Source organism: Centroberyx affinis, unplaced genomic scaffold (genome assembly GCF_046629955.1).
Source record: "Centroberyx affinis isolate AG114_WGS23_722 - 3 ecotype Tasmania unplaced genomic scaffold, CSIRO-AGI_Caff_v1 ptg005782l_1, whole genome shotgun sequence".
In the NCBI taxonomy this organism is placed as follows: Eukaryota; Metazoa; Chordata; class Actinopteri; order Beryciformes; family Berycidae; genus Centroberyx; species Centroberyx affinis.
In genome coordinates, this window is record NW_027282931.1 from 35,275 (window position 1) to 51,035 (window position 15,761).

The 15,761-nt window shown below is 47.9% G+C and overlaps 1 protein-coding gene across 1 annotated transcript in view; it reads left to right on the forward strand.

The window, feature by feature from the left end:
* LOC139667819 (receptor-type tyrosine-protein phosphatase U-like) overlaps nucleotides 1-15,761 on the forward strand; it is a 66,729-nt gene that overhangs the window by 32,887 nt on the left and 18,081 nt on the right. Inside the window, exons 11-19 of the mRNA XM_071547294.1 lie at nucleotides 523-559; nucleotides 5,562-5,700; nucleotides 6,700-6,729; nucleotides 7,190-7,350; nucleotides 7,768-7,955; nucleotides 10,705-10,777; nucleotides 11,569-11,645; nucleotides 13,651-13,668; nucleotides 15,243-15,279. Of these exons, the coding sequence (XP_071403395.1) occupies nucleotides 523-559; nucleotides 5,562-5,700; nucleotides 6,700-6,729; nucleotides 7,190-7,350; nucleotides 7,768-7,955; nucleotides 10,705-10,777; nucleotides 11,569-11,645; nucleotides 13,651-13,668; nucleotides 15,243-15,279 (760 nt within the window). The remainder of the gene's footprint in view (nucleotides 1-522; nucleotides 560-5,561; nucleotides 5,701-6,699; nucleotides 6,730-7,189; nucleotides 7,351-7,767; nucleotides 7,956-10,704; nucleotides 10,778-11,568; nucleotides 11,646-13,650; nucleotides 13,669-15,242; nucleotides 15,280-15,761) is intronic.

Genomic DNA, 15,761 nt, shown 5'->3' on the forward strand with positions numbered 1-15,761 from the left:
GTAAATATGACTTATCTGTCACTGTAAGACATGAGGGGAGATGAGAATCCACTCGAAACAGATTTTCAATTAAAAAAAAGGCAATTTGGCAACCGTTTTAGGTGAAAGGTTTCCGACTCCAATCTCGGAGCACAGATTAGCATAATTGCCCATAAAGCCTGATTTAACATCTTTAAATCTTAATTCGATAATGTGCCCCTCTACCTCTGGGACAGGGGTGGCTGTTTTGGGGGGGGAATGGGAGCCAATGAGTCGACCCGGGTGAGGGACCGCACATGGTGAAGGGGGAGCAGAGGTCACCCACTTGGAAATTGCAATTATTTCCCTTACATAGCAAAGGGCTAGGTGACTTTGACACACATGGTCGCCTACACTGTTGTATGTTTTAGAGATCGGGGATCGAGAGAGTCTGACTCGTAATTACCTTGCCCTGTGTTTCGTGTTTTTTTTTTCTTCTTCTGATCATTGTGTCTCCATGCCACCCAGCCAAATTAATTCATTCTGCATTCCTGTTTCTCTCAGGAGACCAGAATCAACTGCATCCGGATAGCTCGCAAAGGTAACAATTTTCTCCTGTTCAAATATATAGATACTACATTTATCATTTTAACTTTAATAAATTATCACATTAATGCTGAGACATTAGTATAATTACCGTAAACAAGACCATCGCAACCTTTACCTTAACCTTAACCCTTAGCAATGAAAATTAATTTATGGAAATTTATGGATGATTTCGCCGAGAGGTAGCATGTAGATAGAGAATAGCAGCGGGCCCAGAGCGGAGCCTTGTGGCACACCAAAGACCAAGTCCAAGATGCAAGGGTTTGTTTCTAATAGATGGGACCTAAACCATGAAAGCACCGATCCTTGAGTACCAATGTATTTTTCACAATGGTCTCAGAGTATGTTATGGTCTTCATTTTGAGAAATGCTAGCACTAACAATGCCACTGGTGTGAGATAGAGCCTGCCAATTGGTCTCATTTCTTTACAGTAAGGCATCACAATTAATCTGAAGTATAATGATCAGTGGTGGAAAGTAACTAAGTACATTTACTTAAGTACTGTACTTAAGTACAGTTTTGAGATACTTGTACTTTACTTGAGTATTTCCATTTGATGCTACTTTATACTTCCACTCCACTACATTTCAGAGGGAAATATTGTACTTTCTACTCCACTACATTTATTTGACAGCTTTAGTTACTTTTCAGATGGAGATTTGACACAATGGATAATATAACAAGCTTTTGAAATACAAGTCTTACAAAAAGCAGTGTGTAGTCGGGTCACATTTCAGATGTCTATGAGTTGTTAACAGCTCCACCAAATAGTGATTTTTCCCTCTAAACCTCACATGGTTTCATTTCAATAAATGCAAAAATCAAAGATTAGAGAAAAAGTCCAAAAACTGAAAACAGATTTGTGTATCAGAACTTTGTTTTTTCTTCTTTCCTCTCCCATTAATCATCTCACGACCGCTCAGATTTATCTGGTGACCCTTTGGAGGGGCCCGACCCCTAGGTTGGGAACCACTGGACTAAACTAGCTAACTGTATATAAAGTAGTTCAAACTAGCTCCACCTCCAGCAGCTACAACAGTAACATGCTGCTTACACACTGATGCTTCAGTATTAATAATCTAATGATGTCATATATAATAAAATATCAGTCAGAGGGACCAAACCACTACTTTTACTTTAATACTTTAACTCCATTTTGCTGCTAATACTTATGTACTTTTACTTAAGTAGGATTTTTCATGCAGGACTTTTACTTGTAATGGAGTATTTTTACATTGCTGTATTGGTACTTTTACTTAAGTAAAGGATCAGAGTACTTCTTCCACCACTGATAATGATATATAATGATGTTTAAGAATGCTACGTAGCATGTAGATAGGGCCAAACCGTGATTCTGCAGTTAATCATAACTGCTGCAGGAATGTTTCTGATTCAAGTGGTGTCAAATATGTGGCACAGGGTGCATGTCAGAGACTTCGACAGTTATCCTGGATCAGACTGGCGCTTAGGGGATTTGACATAGACTTAGTGTTGTTCTGGGTGCTGCGGGGAGGAAGCCCCGCGCCGAGCTCCCCCTCAGCAGGAGACACAAGAGGAAAGGTGAAAGCAAACATGCATCTATGTTCACACTCTCTTTTCTCTTGAATCACTGACGCTGACATTTTGGCGTGCCCCTCGTGGGCTCCAGTGGCTTTGAAATACAGAATGCAGCACCATATTTTATTTTCCTCAGAGAGCGAGAGACCAAGAGTGTTTGCTTGAGAGAGAGATAGAAGCCTCTCAGTTCAAACAATAGGGGAGAGGCAGAGGGAGAGAGAGGCCTGTGTGTGTGTGTGGGGGGGGGGGGAGGGGTGAATTGGAGTTTTTCTCCCTTCCTCTCCCTACTGAATTATGTGAGAAGTTTGTAGCACTCTTGAGAAAGGGGGCTATTAAATTGGATTCCGCTCCCTGAACTCTCCCTTTCTTATCTGAAGCACGATGACATCAAAGGGCCTCGCCGTGCTATTGTCTGCGCGCGCGACACATAAGCAGAAGAGGCGTGTTGCCGGCATATTTATAGGGAGCCATCTTTTTAGTTGTGTGTGTGTGTGTGTGTGTGTATGGCTGTGGCGGGGCTCAGAGGACATGGTGATGTTACTCCATTTCTCTCAGAGGTGGCGTAGAGGTCCCGTTTTCATTTTCTCTCACTCTGTCTCTGCCTCTGTAGCTGGGTTTCCATCCAAGTCCATTTTTGCGATACTGTATGATGTATGGACTTCGAAAGGCTGTATGATGTATGGACTTCGAAAAGCTGTATGATGTATGGACTTAGATAAGCTGATTGGAAGTGGCAAAATTCAGTCAAATTTCCTCAATATCGTTTTTATTGGTAAAGAAATTGTATAATATTGTGATGGAAATGCATTTAAATTCAAATAAATAGTGATGTAGGCTTGGAACGACGAGTTGGAAAGTGGATTTGGACGTGCTGAAATGTGTGTAAAATATCTGTCCACCACTACCTACATAAATATCATAACTGCTGTTGCTCCATATGGTTGTATGGCCATTAGTCGGTGCATTAGACCCGTGATTCTCAACCTTTTTCATATCAAGGACCCCTAATTTTGTCCACATTAGAGCCACAGACCCCCATTTGATGAGATTTTGTCTCTCTGACCCAAATCTGAGAATGTTATTATTGTCAGATATGATTTTGTCCAGAATTCCATGATTATCTGTATTGTAGGTAGAGAGATAACAGTAAAAATATGATCAAAACAGTCATTCTTCTACATTCTCTCATCGTGTCAACTTCTTGTAAATGAAACAATGGTGAAGTTTAACAGTTTATCACTTCGCTGGGGGCCCCCTGGAACCCCCTCAAGGACCCCTGCTGGTCCCCGGACCCCACGTTGAGAACCTGCGCATTAGACTATTACCAAGTGCATTTCTTTGTTTTTGTCTTCAGATGAAAGCATGAAATATGGCCAGCATTAGCTGACACTAAAACACAATGACAACTTGCCAAAGATCAATCAATCAAATTCTTGAAAGACTTTCCATTTGTCTGCTGGGAGCTGTTTTTATTCACTTCACCCCAGCTGATAGAAATGCACCTAATTTGCATTTTAGTTTTTGTGACATTTCAAAAATGAATGTATGTATGTCTTTTCTGTCTCTCAAGATGCAATACTTTATTGCCATGCCAACTTAGCTGGATAATGTTTATGTGTATAATGAAAGGATGAGGCTTTCTGCTGACACAAGGACAATATCCCATTAATTACAGACTAATTGGAGGAAATGAAGAGCAAATATGCACCTCATCGCCGCACCTCTCTCACACCCGGCGGCTTTTCCCTGCATTACCGCCGCTGGATGTTCTGGTGCAGCGAAATTTACCATAACAACCTATTTCCAAATATGAGTCTAAAGCAGACTGACTCATCCAGCATGATTTGTGAGATTACAGCAGGTCTGTCAGGCTGTATTGTCTGCCCGGAGCTATAGTCACCACCAATCCACAGCTGAGGCAGCCAAGATCAGCAGTCTAGCTCACTGTAAAGGCTTTTCGGATTTGGGCAAAAGGCAATAACTCCCACGTGGAAAACGTCACGGGCTTTGCGAAAAATACAGGGACGTCGTGCTATTCAGCTGTACTGCCAAACTGCTTGAGACAGGCCTGAAGTCTCATAAACGATTCTATCTCCGTGCCTTTTGTTTTCTTCCCCCGCCTTATTTGTTTTCTCATCAGCGCGATGGCTTGTTAATGACGAGTGCGCCGCCAGTAGTGTAATACCGCTCCTCCCAATTCATTCCTCCTTAATGCCAATTTTTCACCTTTTGGAGAAACGCGGCGGGGCGCCCAGATGATTCATTGAGAGCGAGATTTCACGCTCTCGGCTCGGCTGTGATGGGAATATGGACAGAAACGCGGCGAGAACTGTGACATATGGGTGGGAGGCTGCCACGGGAAAATAGCTGCCTGAACGGGGGGGGGGGGGGGAGCGCATCCATCCAGCGAGATAACCCGGCGAGCTTCGTCTCGTCTCACTCAAAAAAAACGTGTTCAGCTCTCCTTTCTAGATGCTTAAGTTAAGAATATCACACGGAAATAGTGTTTCAGCCCTTTTTCGGATGCCGTCTACTGAGCTCTTCATTCCGGCACAGTGTGTAGAGCGCATGGTAATACACTTGGCTGCCGACTCCTTTAAGCCGGAAGCGCTCTCCGGTGTAAGCTAGAACCGGATCCCACGAAGCCAGCGGCATACGATCATTCCCTCCCCTCTTGTTTGAAGCAGCCAGGTGGATATAATGCCACAGTGAGGAGGGTAATGGGCTGCTTTACACTGATAACCCGTCCTCTCTGCTGTCGGAGCAGTACAATAACCATGCCAGGATTAGGAGGCTCCATTACCATCTGCAACAACACCAACCTGTTTGTATCCATCACTGATCTCATATTACATAAATTAAACTTGAGCGCGAGCTGCAGTATACAAAGACGTTTTCTAAAGATATTATCACCGGGCGGCTCGAGCCGGGATCATTTGGACTACACAAAAACACACTTTTATGGTACTTACATTTTACCCCCTTTCTGGTATATTTGTCTTTACTGAAGAGGATAAACACGTTGGAAGCGATTTTTTCCGTCCGTATTTCACTGCCGTTGCCAGAAACGGAAAGCTTTTCGCTCCGTTTCTACCGGAAGAACGGCGCCCTCTTCCTGTTTTTGTGCCGTAAAGCAATCCGGCAGATTTCCCGCCAAATCCGACCCGCGTGTGGCACTCAAATGCAAAATGCAGCATAGAGGCAGGTAGAGGCTGCCAATCTTCTCAGCGATGGTCTCGTTTGTTTACAATAATTACACTAATGTCTCAAAATTAATGCGGTAGTGATTCCATGGTGTCAAAATGCTGCACGTAGCAATTGTAAAATCGCATGTTTTTTGCAATTATAGCCATTCACACAGGCGGACTTGTTTAGTAACACACAGATGCATCCTCCTCCTCCTCCTCCTTCTCCTCTCTCCCTCTGTCACGGTGTGTAGCTGCCTGTAAAGACTCCAAGCGGGCACTGGAGGTATCCCAGCATGCCGAGGACATGGGGCTGATCCTGGGGGCCTGCGCTGGCGGTCTGGTGGTCCTCATCCTGCTCCTGGGGGCCATCGTCATCGTTGTCAAGAAGGGGTGAGCGGATGTGAAAATGTTTGTGTGTGTGTGTGTGTGTCTTTGTGTCTGCTGACCTATTGGTATTAAAATGGGTAAGAGCCTATTAAAGTCCCGCAACGGCAGTCTTAAGTTGGTATTGTTCCTGCGTAGCCTATCCAGAGGAGTAAATTTATCTCTATCCCACTTTGGCAGCTAAGGTCTATTGAGAAAAGCATTTGGCAATGAGAGTGAATTCCAACCAGAGTTAGTGAAATGGTAGAGCATTAATCCTAAACTCTCCCACCGTTGCCTCAGCCAAGCTTTTGTGTTTCATCTCATCTTTTAATTTCAAGGTCTGCGTGTTGGCTGAGCACACACCCGAAATTCAAATGCAGTCTGGTAGCACTGGAATCGCTGGCTGCTTTCCACCTGCAAATTACCTCTGTCGTCGATCGCACCTGCAGTGTATTCTTCCTTTCGCTCGCCGGGCGATGGTGGAACACTCATCTGAGTGTGAAATATTTCATCAAGGGGCATGTTATTCCATTGCCCACTCAATTACATGAGGCGAGCAGCTGTGAGGTGCCAGTGGATGGGCTAGTAATTGGTTAGGAAGGTTGTTTTTTGCTTTTTGTGGAGAGAAGAACTCCGCCGCCCTGGGGGTTTTGCTCAGGAAGAATAGAAGGCAGAATGAATGGGGATGTCTGGAAGAAGGGAGTGACTGATAAGATTCAGCGGGCCAATCTCGCCGGCACAATGCGAAGTAGACAGCCACACGGGGGCAAAGAGAGCAGACGTGTTTATATTTAGCCGCAAGAAACTGTTGTTTCGCGATTGCCGAGTTACACTTTGTCTATCCGGGCGTTTCAGTCGTCCCCGCCTGCTCCACGACGGCTTGCTAGTGACATTCCAACACACTGAGCATCTTCATTTGTCTCTCTGATGGCCATCTTGATAAACCATGGTCACCTCTCTTTTTTCTCCTCACTCTCTCTCTCTCTCTCTCTCTCTCCTCTCCTCCTCCTTCATGCTAATCAGAAGGGACTTCTATTCTTACCCTTACTACCCGTAAGTTACTTTCTCTCTCCACCCTCCATCCTGACGCCCTGACGCCATCTTTCCCCCCTGCTTGCCCTCTGTAGCCCAGGAGTGGAAATGAGCATTGCGCTATCTCCACCTCATCCTCTAGCACAGACCCCCCCCCTCCTCCCCCCTCTTCCCTACCACCACTACCACCACCACCACCACCTGCCACCACCCCCACCCCTCCAACTCTCTCTCTCTCTATCGCCAAATCTCACTTTCCCCCCCTCTCGTCCAGTTTCAATCTCTCAGCCCTTATTTTCTCCCCTCCGTCCAATTTCTCATCTCCTCACTCACCCTCCACCCGCCTTTCTTCCTTATCTCTTGGCCTGTCTTTCTCTCACTCTGCCCCCTTCTCTGCTGCCCTCTTTCTATTATTGCTCCCTGTCCTCTCTTCCCCCCCCTCCCCCCTCCCCCTCCTCCTCTCCGCCTGTTATCTCTACAGTAGGAAGAAGGTGGCCATCAACAAGGCGGCCATGTCCTACCGGCAGGAGAAGAGCCGCAAGCTGAGCTCGCTGGACTGCAGCATGACGGAGCAGAGCACCCTGCAGCAGGACGAGAGGATGGCCCACTCCTTCTTGGACGCCCACGGCTGCAACGCTCGAAGTAAGACGGCGAGAACCTGCCGCCCCTGTTGAGAAAGGGTCTAGAGGGAGGAAGCTCCTTTTTTCTTCCCCCGACCTTCAGCCAGGTTTACTTCCACGCATGCCTCCAATAAGGTCCTGCCAGACCGTGAGGCGCTCTCAACAGAGAAATCTCCTCTTGTCTGTTTGAATATTCTGCAGTGCCAGTCAGCAGTCACGTCTCTGTAGAAATGCTGACTTTTTTTTTTTTTTTCCTTGAGCTGCCCTCCAGACTATTCACTCGGCTGAGTCGAGACATACATTAATAAAAAGAGCAGTATCTTTGTTGGTTAGAACATAACATCGGAAACGTCAGTGTTGGGGATTTGAAATGTTTGCCAACATCGCGGTTGTATGTGTGTGTGTGTGTGTGTGTGTGTGTGTGTGCGCGTGTGTCCAGATGAGCAGCGCAGCTCGGTGAACGAGTCGAGCAGCCTGCTGGGCGGCTCGCCCCGCCGCCACTGTCGGAGGAAAAGCTCGCCTTATCACACGGGTCAGCTCCACCCGGCTGTACGGGTGGCTGACCTCCTCCAGCACATCAACCAGATGAAGACTGCCGAGGGGTACGGCTTCAAACAGGAGTACGAGGTGAGGGGGGGGGGGGGGGGGGGGAGAGAGAGAGAGAGGGGGGGGGGGGGGACTGTGGGATTTGTGAGTCAGCGATTGCACATCGAAAAGCGAGCTAGAGCGACTGAGCAGGATCGTGTCGGTTCAGCAGGGACACATGCCAGTCACACAAACCTTTCATTTACAACAAGTTAACACAATTACAGAATGTAGAAGTATGACTATTTTGATCATAGTTTCACTGTTAACTCTACCTGCAATACAGATAATCATGGAATTCTGGAGAAAATCATTTAACAATAAAAATATTCTCAGATTTGGGTTCATTTGGAGATCAAATGATCTCCAAATGAGGTCCATGGACCTAATTCAGACTAAATTAGGGTCTTTGATATGAAAATGGTTGAGAATCACTGCACTAGACCACCCTGCCTCCGACTGGGAAAGAAAAAGTAATAAAAATGAAAAATATATTAGAGGCATCGCTCAGGAATTGCTGGCTTATGTTTTTAAGGTAGAGCTAGTGCACAGCGCCCCGTCTCTGTAATACTGCAGACTAACTACTGTGTACATGGTGCAGCCTCAACTGGACGCTTTTAATATTCATGAGAGAGAAATGAAATGCTTTCTTATTTCATCTCCATTACAGAGATAATGCAGATACACTGAACTTCTGGCGCTGTGCGGACTAATTAGGCTTTTTAAAGTAACTTCTTTTAGCTTTCTTTGAACTCTAATATCAAGTCCTCCTCATCAGCCGGTGGCGATAAGTCTTTTTTGCACCTCCACCTGCAGGAATCCAGATGCACTTTTCGATTCATTAAGCTATCCCCTGAGGGGCCAACAAATCCCCCCCCCCAAAATCAATATATGGGTCGCTTTTTCACTCCTCAGTCTGGCTCCCCATCGCCTGGAGAAATAAACAAGATGAAGGGGATCAGCGTGCACACTGCTGTCAGACTTCATAACCCTTATTTCCCACAGGGTCGTGCTGCTACCATTGATCAGACCTGTTGCAAGGCATTGTGGGGGTTTGTGAATGGCACAGGCGCTTGTTGTGGGTAGAGTATGCGTTGCACTAGGAAGCCAACATCTGGAATCTGACTTTGAGTAAACAGAGCCACTATATAAACAAGGCAGCGCTAAACGCGTCGCCCCCCTCGAGTGATGTAGACCCCTCGGGGCCAGTCAGTAGCAAATATGTCACCTGGTTTTGACTTGAAATTCTAGCGCCCCCCTTGGGACGATCAGTGTCCTTTTTAAAAGGCTGGAAAGCAGTGGTGAGATGCATCATTGCTCCAAATTTCGTCAACATCCGATCTGTGATACATGGACAAAGGAACGATGTAGCGCTCTCCTTAGGCTAATCCGTTTAATTTTAAAAAATGCCATAATGCAGTGGTGAGATGCATCATTTCCCAAAGTTTAGTCAAAATCCAATCAGTAGTGAAGGAATGGATGAACAAACACACCGATCCATAGCCTTGGGCCGGCATATTGGCCAACCTTGGGCCAATATGCAGAATTCTGAACATGCTGGAACATAGTGATGATATGCAGGTTCCGTCAAAATCGGATCAGTGACACATGGACAAATGAACAATGTAGCGCCCTACATGTACCAATCGGTATCATTTTAAAACCCCCTTAACGCAGTGGTTAGATGCATCATTTCACCAAGTTTGGTCGAAATCCAATCAGTGGTGTCTTGAGCTTCGGTGCGTGACGGACGAAGAGACCAATCCGTAGCCCCACCTTGGTGTCACCACGGGGGGGGGGGGACGAGGAGCGTCGCGTGCCGAGCATGCGGACGGCGGCTGATGAGATCAGGCCGTAGCTCTGAATAAAGCGGAGGTGTGTGAAGGTGAGCGGGGCGTCGGCGAGGCTCGAAGGGAAAGAGGGAGACGGACGGACGGCGGCGGGCGAGGGGCGGCTTGTTAAACAGGATTAGATCCGGCATTACCTGCACAGGACCCAGTGGCAGATGTAATCCCCTGATCAGCATGCTCTCCCTGGCTCGTCCGGGAGCCTCAGGTGGGCCCAATTTGGCCCCTTCGCCCGGGGGGGGGGGGGGGGGGCGGGGGGATCGGCGCACCGCTGATGAGGGACTTAGCTCGCCGCGGTACGAGTGCCGGGAATGTGCCCGCCGATGCAGAAGGGAGGATCAGGCCGACTTAACACGCGACAGAATGTGACACGACTCGAGCCGGGGCCCCTCTGCGCGCATTCCCGGCGAAGCTCATATCGGTGTGTTTTTTTTGTTGTCCCCCCCCCCCCCACCTCCCCCGGCCGCCCCTCCTCTTCCATCACTCATAATGTTGATTTAGATTCAATGACTCGTCTCTCCCGCGCCAGCAGATTTGCTAGATGGGTGTCATAAACAGCTGTCACAAATTTAGCACTTTAACACTGAGGTATTATAGAGCGGCGGGTTCTTCGGGCGGCGGGGCTTCACACTGCGTCTGGAATGAGAATGACTCCGGTGGGCTCCCTCCGCCTTTTCTTCCTTCAAGGCCGCAGCCATCTCTCAGCGCGGCGTGTCAGCTCTCAGCCTCAGTCTCCGCTCCGCTTATGCCGCGGCAGATGTCTGTTGATGACTTGGCAAAGACGCCGCGATGGTGAAGTTACTCAGACAACCTCGGGGTAACACTTTGGCGACGCATTAGCTAAGTCGCTCCATTGTGCTTTTCGCGGGGAGGCATCAAAGGCGCCTTGTCCTTGCTTCTGCGCGTAATGTCTTAACTTCTTTTGTGATCGCTTCGCTTTGCAGAGTTTTTTCGACGGCTGGGATGTCAGCAAAAAGAAGGACAAGACCAAAGGAAGGCAGGACAGCTTACTTAGCCGTGAGTACATCCTACTCGATTGTCTACAAAGCATATGGAGCCAAGAAGCAACTTCAACATTTTAGTTTAAAGGGAAGAAAACTTGAACGCAATGATTACTTGGCTGTGTTTCAGTCAGGTTTCTGTACACCTCACATTAAGTAGCCTTTTCTTCTCACAGTGAGAAGTAGATTACATTTTTAATGACATCGGCATGTATCTCATGAAACCACTAATGCAACCCTATCATAATTGTTACTCACCATTGACGGGTTGTTGTTAATTCTATTGCAATTTTCTTTCTAACAAAACATTAACTCTAGTTATAATGTCATTATTAGAGTTCAACCAATATGGATGTTTGAGGGCTCATGCCGATATTTTGGAATGAAGCTGCCAAAAGCTGTTATTTTATGTCGGTAATATGCCAAAAATTCCAAGAATTCAGCGTTTTTTATTATAATTGTATTCTTGTCAGGGTGGAAAAGCCTCAGAAACTGCATTTTCTGCACTGACATTTCACACTTTCACACAAACTCCCCATTGAAAGCCAGACTAATGAAATTGCTTTATGTGGATCAGCAGCTGCTTAAGGCAGGGCGAGGCAGGTTTCATCACAGGTTTTACAGACTGTTGCCCCTGAAGCAGCTGAGTAAAATCATATCCTCACCTCCATCATATTGGAAGTCGTTGACACTGACCGATTTTTGTTAGAAGTCCAATATCGGCCCGATATATCGGCGAACCGATACAGCTGTCTAACCCTAGTACTCATCAATGAACACTAAAAGCTTTGTTTTTGTGCATTCCAGATGATCGCCATCGAGTCAAGCTGCACTCTCTGCTGGCGGACCCGAGCTCTGATTATGTCAATGCCAACTACATAGATGTAAGTCACCCGTTGTCTATTTTGCCTCTTCCTCCCCCCGCTGCTCCATCACCTCCTTCTTCACCTCCTTCTCTGCCGATCCTACAGCTCTCTCGCCTTAAGAGCCGGTCCCACTAGTCCTCCTTCAGTGTTGCGCTTGACTTGACGGAGGACATCTGGTCTCGCGTGTCAGCCCTTGTGTTACTCAGACCGGATTGTCATTTAGTGACTACGCCACTCAGCGCTGCACTATATCTAAGCCGTGCGAGCACACGCGGGCTTTGAGGTGAGATTCCATCGCGGCGACTCCAGAGATCCCGCAAGAGCCCATAAGCTCGGAGCGCCGCGCCTCATGACTCACCCGGGCACTTTTTTTCCGAAGGCGACACCGCACAGTAATCGGACCCGATATAACTTGGCTGATCCTTTCATCTGCTCTCAGTTATTTTGATCTCACCTACAGTTCGGCTCGAGTGGGTATCTCGGGGGCGCCTCCCCCGGTCCCCGGCGGCGGCTCGCGCTCCTGTGCAGATCCTATCTCGGCAGCTTCTGGCCTCAGATGGACCTACAGTGTCTGAAGGATAGCCGCTTTTTTCCCTTTGAATTACAGGCCAGGCCGGGGGATCGCCGCTCGCTCGCTCATAAAGCACGGGTCGTGTAAAGGTGACTCTCTTAACAATCTCACCTCCATTTTTGGCGCCGCCCCGCTCAAGTGCTCAGTAAGAGCTTTGAAAATCAAGCAGGGTTTAATGCGAGCTGTTACGCTCCCTGAATGCGGGATCGCATAGCTTTTGTTTCACCATTGTCTGTCGGGACAAAAAGAAAGGGAGAGCGGGCCGGAGCGGTGGGCGGACGCCTGACTCAGCACGTGTGGGCGGACGTGGTTTAAAGGAGAGTGCTTAACGCCAAAGCTCACAGCGTAGTGCCTGGCCACTTTATCCCCCACCCCTTAGTGCTCTAGGAGGGCTCCATTAGGACGAGCGCCCCGAGGACCTTTGCGTCGCTAAGCGCTCCACAGCGGCCGGGCGCGTGGCGTGGCGGGACCCCTCGGCCCGCGCCGCGCCGCAGTAAAATGATTCCAAATGATTCACGGAAGAGGCCAAGGTTGGAATAGATGCACCGTTGCCATTTTCCAAAGGTTAAAAGGAAAGGCAGCTCCATCTCTCTCTCTCACTTCCATACGGGGTTTACATAACTTTTTTCCGCGGGTGGCGAGACGTAAAGTAATAATCCATGACATTTTTCTATAAGTGCATGCTCGTTCCGCTACTCTCTATCACTGACTGATGAAGTGCAATAGCGATTCAACCTATAGTCAGTTCATGAAAGCTTTTCCATTTGCTGTTCTGAACACCCGGAGTCTGGTAGCTCTTTCCCGGGAAAAAGTCACAGACAAAGAAGAGGGCGCCACCCGCAGAAACTCAAACTGCATCAACAGAAAAATCCAAGGAAAAATACTTTTTTTTTCTTTTTCGGAAAAACAAGTGATCTCTGTCGAGCGCAGAGAGAAATTTCACCTTGACGAATCAATAAAATATATTAAACGACAACATTTATTTTCTGAGCCGCTGTGTCTACATATGTCCGGGGATGGATCAAGTTTCATCTAAGTCATTAACGCCGCGCATCAAACCCTGCCAGCGCTTTCTCTCCGCTGTCTCCCTCTCCACTTTCACGCAATCTAAATAAAGATGAAAATAATGCTGAAGGTGAGTGGACCGCCCACTCTGTTCAGAGGGAACAAAACATGAAGGAGAGCTTGTTAACAAAGGGGCTGAGTGACTATACTTGCTATAAGAATAAAGTTTTCGGTGTGCTTTTCCCATAGAGACTGAACATTATTCTCTCCACAGGTGGCTCGGTGCAGTCTGCTCTCTCTAACCATTTCATTACCCTCTCTTCCTGGTCTTTAAACACAATAACTAGCTCTTGTTTCCTTCCCTCCTTCCCTTCTTTTCTCTCTCTCTCTCTCTCTCTCTGTTCTCCCCCCCTCCCCCACCCGTTCTCGACCTTTGGCATCTCTTAGATTCGGATAAACAGGGAAGTAAGTACCTTGCTTCTCTTCTCTTTCCCCCATCGTCTCTCGCTCTCACCCTGCCAGCAAACCTCCATGGCTTCCCTCCAAAACGGCACACCTCTCCTTCCCCTCTTTCCCCCGCTTTGAGCCGCTGAGCCTTTTCCCGCCCGAAGCCATCGCTGTCACCCCCCCCCCCCCCCCCCCCCGGGTTTAATTTACCCGAACCGACTGGCCTCTCTCTCCTCTTTTCATCCGCGGCCGTGTGCTCACCTGCTGAGGATCAGGCCCTAATAGGCTGCTGTGGAGGAGAGACTAGACCTAGGTATAGCGGTCTTAGACTCAGAATTTCAGTTATTTTCAGTTTGTTAGTATCAGTTCATATCCTGAGGAAGTCAAAATTGCAAGAAACATTTATTATTTGTCTTTACTCCATAGGATACATAAGCCTTTCCCATGTCTTGGACGGCTGTGCATGTTTTTTTTATTTGTTGCTTTTTTTTTTTCCCCCCCCTTCTGAATCCATCGCGGATTCACATCGCTTGATGTGTTCCTGCTTGCCTGCCGCCGGGAAATTCGGTTGCCAAGGTGACACACACACAGGAAAACCGGCCCGGTCCCGGGGAAGCTCGGCAACAAAGGCTCATGGGAATGAGGGGTCGCTGCACTTCTCGCATAGCGATGGCCATCCATCTCAACTCCCCTCTGTGGCATGACAGTTATGGAATGTAATTTGTGTGCCTGCCCGGTGGACTAGTGTATGTGTGTATCGGTGTATGTGTGTGTGTGTCAGGGGGTGGAGGGTGGGTCTGTGTACACATGCAACACCGTACACCGTCGGAAACCACTTTCACCCGAGAGCGACGAGAGCGGCGCTAATCTTAATCCGAGGAATCTCGCTTTGCATCCGGCACAAAAGGGGGCTTCTTCTGCCCCGGCGGAGGGCTAGCGCGCCGCTGATAGCCCTCCAGACCCCGGCCTACACCGGATCATAACGCCGCTAATGCCAAGGCTGAGCAGGGAAGGAGACAGCCAGATCAGTCAGTGTCACTCAGGTAGAATTACTCCCAGAGCCAAAGATCGCTCACTGTCAATCTACCTTTGATCAGAAGCCCTGGCTGCATGCAAAGCACCGTCGGCCTTTGAAATGCAGCTCTCTCTCTCTCTCTCTCTCTCTCTCTCACACCCTGCATGTAATGACCTGGCTCAGAGACAGGCGGAGGGAAAAAGTTGAATCAATGCCATTCCTCCTGTGCATCGCGGTTCAAGACAGAAACCGGTGCCCGGAACCGGTCTAGAGAGCATCCCCGGCTGTATCGGAGATGCATTTTAAGCCGCATAATTGCGCTCCAATGAGTTTTTTTGTTTTTTTTGTGGTCTCTGAAACATATTCTCAGGCAAAAACCCAGCGCCGGGCTGAATAAGAGATGATTCGCTGCTGAAAGTGGAGAGAGAGAGAGAGAGAGAGAATGGATGGGAGGGGTGAAATGAGGTCCCGGAGTCTCGGTTCCTAATGTGATTTTTGTAATTATTTACACCCTTCCCTCTCTTTTTTTTCTCCTCCATCTTGCCTCTCTGTCTGTCTGTCTGTCAACTCCATGCAGGGGTACCAGCGGTCGAACCACTTCATCGCCACTCAAGGTGAGTGTCACGTATAAAAAAAAAAAAATAGTGCCGTTGGACTGTTTACATTTGAGCGTTTGTTTTTGTGCGTTTCTTTACACAGCACCCCCCCCCCCCCCCAGTTGACAATATTTAAATTATCTATTTGAATTATTAATGTGTAAACACAACAGGACCTGTCGTTACATCACGCTCACATCTGGATTTCTACCACAAAAAAAAACGTCGCTTTCCTCCGTCTCCGTCAACAACGTTCCCATAGCGATTGACTGTAACTGTCAGTCAATCTGCACTGTAACACCGCCGACTGTCGCTCTCTGTGAAGTCGCGCTTTTGTGTCTCTCCTCCCCGCCATCTGCATGTGTGGCGCGCCATCTCTCTGATGTCGGTTTGATACGCTATATAGGCTGCATTCCCCAAGTGACACACACACACACACACAGAGATAGAGAGAGAGGGAGAGAGAGAGAGAGAGATAGCAAGACATTCCCTTTATTCTC